The following is a 4,577-nucleotide window of genomic DNA, read 5'->3' on the forward strand; positions in this document are numbered from 1 at the left end:
TGCTAAAGATTGTCATAATTAATCTTTATTATCTGTTTAAGTAAATTCAAAATTAATACGAACAATATTTGGATACATTTTTGTTTGTTTGTGGTTGCTATTGTATTTTTTTTAGTGTTCTATGGGATAGTTGTTGAACTAATTGCAAATTTTTATTATTTTATTTTTGATTTTATGTCACTCGATATTTGCTCATACTCTTTTGTTTTTATTGGTTTTTCTATAAATCTGTAATGAAATTCGCACAATTTTCGTTTTAAGGTTAAATATGTTTTGTTGTATATGTATATTAATTTAAACTAAATAATACTTTAAGACTTTATTTGTTTTGTAGTTTAGTATTTGAATAAAAGATATTAAGTATAGTCGAATGGTAGAATCCCTTCCATTTATTTAACTTGTATTTTTTTACTTTTATTATTATTATTATTGTTATTATGTATTTTGTTTTTATTCATTTCGACTGTGTATTTTAGAGGCGAAGACAACATTTTTTTTCTTTAAGATTTGAAAGTATTTTTTTTTGGTTTGGTTTTTTTCGTACCTATATATTTATTATATACACATATATATGTAGCTATTTATATATATATATCTATTAGAGACCCTCGATCTGGGTTATATGTAATTTATTCAATATAAATGTCTTCAATGGGATAAGCCGTCTCAATGAATTTTTGATAGAAGCGTTGGAAAGCTCGTCTGAAAGTTATAGAAAAAAAATTGAAATTTAAAATTTATCTAGTTTAGATTTAGAGTTAGGAATTTTACCCCACAGCCTCTGCAACTGGTCTGGTGGATTCTGAACCCTTGAAAACATGACATGCAAAACGTTGTACCGTTGGATGTTTGGTAATGAAGCCAATAAAACGATGATCCCTTGGATGAAACGCACAAAAAGATACGTTTTTGAGCGAGTAAAAATAATCAATGCAAGGTTTCTTGTCCTTTTTATTCTGTTGAAAGAGAATTGTTATTAAAATAATATTGTAATACTGTAAATATTTAATGGGGTTTAAACTTACATTCGGTCCGGAACGATCTACCATGCGTAAACCTTGATCTGATATTTCCAAAATGCATACTTGACCTGTAGGCGAATTACCGTATTCACCGACAATTTTACGCACCGCCTGACAGACAACACCCGTACCTTTGTGGGCCAATGTCTCCACGGAACCGAGATAGCCCAAAAGGTAACGCTCCTTCTTAACCTGCTGCACGGTTGGGTCGAATTCATTGTAGTCGAGGTCAACGGCATAAGCCGATGGAAAGATACCCTGACGACCGGTTCGTAAATTAACACCCTCACACCATAGATCGTCGGCCTCCTTTTGTACATACACCGGATCACCGATTTCAATTTCGATCTCATCATGATGACGTGGTATGAATTTGTGCAGACCCCTGTGTGTTGCCTCGAGCATTTCCAGGTGGGCAAAGGGAACCCCACCGAAAGGTTGCGGAATGGGAGATTCCGATACAGGAGAAGTAATTTGTGGAGACATGCTCTTAAAGTCGTTTGGAGAGTGAGCGGTGCTGTGACCACTGTCCACATCGCCCAAACTTTGCAAACGTTCCGAATCCGGACTGGAGTCTTCGTCTAGAAGGTAACTGTGTTTGAGCGTCAAAAATGATCGTTGATTATGCCGGCCCTGGGGACCTGTCATCGCTCGACTACGACAAACACCCTGACCGTTGGACATCTCATCTGCCAATGAAGACTGTTCAAAGCCACTGCCACCACCACCACCTAAAAGATGCAGAATGGAAGCTGCAAAAATCCGTGATCAAATGCAATTAAATAAAAATCATAAATCTACAGTTCTTTTGTAACTACAATAAAAAAACAAAAAAGAAGATTCTATGACACCGTCACAGTGAATTTAGGAAGCAACTTCTCACTCACATTTTTTATTCTTAGGGATTTCGGGCAACTTGCGTCGACGTCTCTGCTGCTGTTGTGTTTGTGAATTATTTAAAATACCAATGGGTAAGCTGTGAGTTGTGAGGTTTACTTGATGCGAGCCACTGTGAGCATTGCTGGAGCCAATACCCACCAAACCACCAATCGCATCTTGATGGTTTAGTGGATGATGATGGTGCGAATTAAACGAATCATTGGTATCCAAGGAACCGTCCGATGACAATGACACCACCTTTAGGCCATCTCCAATTTCATCATCTTCCACTTGTCTGTTGATCTTATTGCTGTCGCCATTGTCTTCCTGGTCCGAGGTATCACTTTTCGAAGAGGGGGAATCCTCCAGATCATCATTGGGTATTAAACTGCAATAAAATTCCAAAAACAAACGGAATTTTCAATTAAAAAAAAAACAAACCCTCAACTTTAAATTTAAAACTCATTTTATTTTCATTGATTTTTCACCACTCTGATTTGTGTGTACATATGCTTGTGTTTGTATGAATTTTTTTTTCACTTTCTCCAAATGTCCTTCTTTTAACACTTTATTTTTTTTTTATTTTTAATTTCAATTGAATTAAACTTTTATTAATTTTTTGCTTTTTCTGTTTAATTATTGTAATATTGGAAAACTTACGAGTAAAATGTATGCGGATTGGGTTTTTTGGCACCACTAACGGTACTATTGGTGTATTGTATTGTGTGTGATTCAAATATTGGACGATGGAATTCCTCGAATTCACTGTCAGCCATTATGAGCTAAAAAATGAGTTCCTACGGAACAGGAAATCGTGCAATTTAATCTCTACAAAACAGTGCTTATAATTTTTAAATCATTTTTAAATGCTTTCACTCCGTTTTAAATCAACAAAAATCACTTGCACTGTTTTTGTCTTTAATTTTAGATGTTTTATGCGAAAAAATCAATAATTTCCTTGTACTGCTCACTCACTGACTTTTTGAACGCAAAAAAGTGGTTCAGCCCTTGCAAATGTATGTGTGTGTTGTTTTATGTCGTCAATATGTCTTGTGTAGTTTAGTTTAGTTTTTTGTCCTTAGTTTTTGACAAGAGGGATGAATATTATTGTTTTGTTTACAACTTGGAACCTGTCATCATATGACCTAAACGTTGCATGCGCAAGCGTTACAACTGGAACATTCGGTTTATGTTCTCTTTTATTTTGTGTGTCATTCTTCGTTGGGTTTGTTCAGTAAGCAAATGGAAGATAGTAGTTTTACCGTTAAACATTTAAATGCATTATTTGAATTTGACGTTCTTTTGTAACAAAACTTGAATTTTCGTGAAAATATTCGTTGGATTAGAATTGTATAGATTCATAATCATTGATTTAATATAAAAAGGACGTATCTCCATTATATGGTTGACAGAATGGTATTTGAGAAAGTACGTATATCAAATTTATTTGGCTACCTTTTTCAGATGGCTATAAACTTGTCATTTGCAATAAAAAGACTCGGAAAAGTGTATTTACACTGTGAAATTTCGAAACAAAACGAGATACACTGGTTGACAATAAGTACAATTTAAACTTTTCTTATGAAATTTTTTCCAAATTTTAGCTTTTATTTTGAAACATTTGTACAATATAAATTTATTCAAAGTATTGGCCATTGTTAGCTAAGACCTTTTCCCAACTTTCTTGCTAAATATATTTTCCGAGCCAAGTGAACTGCTCATCTCTTGGGGCCAAGAACGAATCAAGCTAATTTCGGATACTCTGTTCTAAAGTGAAGCATATCACAGAGAGAGCGATCTGCATCGATCGAAACAAATAGTAGTCGGACAGGGCAAAAACTGGTAGTCGGATGAAGCAAAAATTCTCAACTTCTTCTTTCTAAATAGTTTTTAACATGTATTGCAAAATGTGGCCTTGTTTTGTCATGATGGAATATTACGGTTTAGTGACGTTCGGTACAGGTTCCCTGTTATGATCTGGCCAGATTTCAGCAGCTCGTAATATATTGTATCCTTTTGGTGCCATCAAATACAGAGCATTAAATTAACGCTATGGATGTTTGGCTTTGGTGTCGATGCGGCTGGTTGGCTGGGCATCACATATGATCTCTTAAGATTCGGATTATCGAAATGGATCCCTTTTTCATCGCAAGTAATAATTCGGTGCAAAAATAATTATACCCTACAACACCATAGTGGGGAGGGTATTATGCGTTTGTGCAGATGTTTGTAACGCCCAAAATATTAGTCTACACCCACCTTAAAGTATACCGATCGACTTAGAATCACTTTCTGAGTCCGTCCGTCTGGTCGGCTGGCTGGCTGTCAATGTAAACCTTGTGCGCAGAGTACAGGTCGCAATTTTGAAGATATTTCGATGAAATTTGATACATATTATTGAAACTGGCTGAAATCGGTCCATTATTTCACCTAGCCCCCATACAAATGTCCTCCCGAAATTGGACTTTATCGGTCATAAATGTTTAATTTATAAATGTATCTCCACAAATTCCGCTCCAAATAAGTTTTATATACACAAAATTCATGTCACCAAATTTTGTTACGATCGGTCCATAATTAGTCATAGCTCCCATATAGACCCTTCCGAAAATCACTTTAACGTGCATAAATCGCTTAAAAATGTTGGTAAACACACAAAATTCAACATAGTTAACT

At 35.1% G+C, this 4,577-nt stretch overlaps 1 protein-coding gene across 1 annotated transcript; it reads right to left on the reverse strand.

Annotated features, from left to right (window-relative positions):
• Positions 1-429: 429 nt before the first annotated feature.
• Positions 430-2,949, reverse strand: Aplip1 (JNK-interacting protein Aplip1). The gene is made up of 5 exons (XM_065503527.1): positions 2,562-2,949; positions 1,910-2,289; positions 1,026-1,774; positions 772-956; positions 430-702 (listed from the first exon to the last, which is right to left on the reverse strand). The coding sequence occupies exons 1-5, from the start codon at positions 2,675-2,677 to the stop codon at positions 630-632; spliced, it is 1,503 nt and encodes a 500-aa protein (XP_065359599.1). The 5' UTR covers positions 2,678-2,949; the 3' UTR covers positions 430-629.
• Positions 2,950-4,577: the final 1,628 nt, after the last annotated feature.

Source organism: Calliphora vicina, chromosome 3 (genome assembly GCF_958450345.1).
Source record: "Calliphora vicina chromosome 3, idCalVici1.1, whole genome shotgun sequence".
Lineage (NCBI taxonomy): Eukaryota > Metazoa > Arthropoda > Insecta > Diptera > Calliphoridae > Calliphora > Calliphora vicina.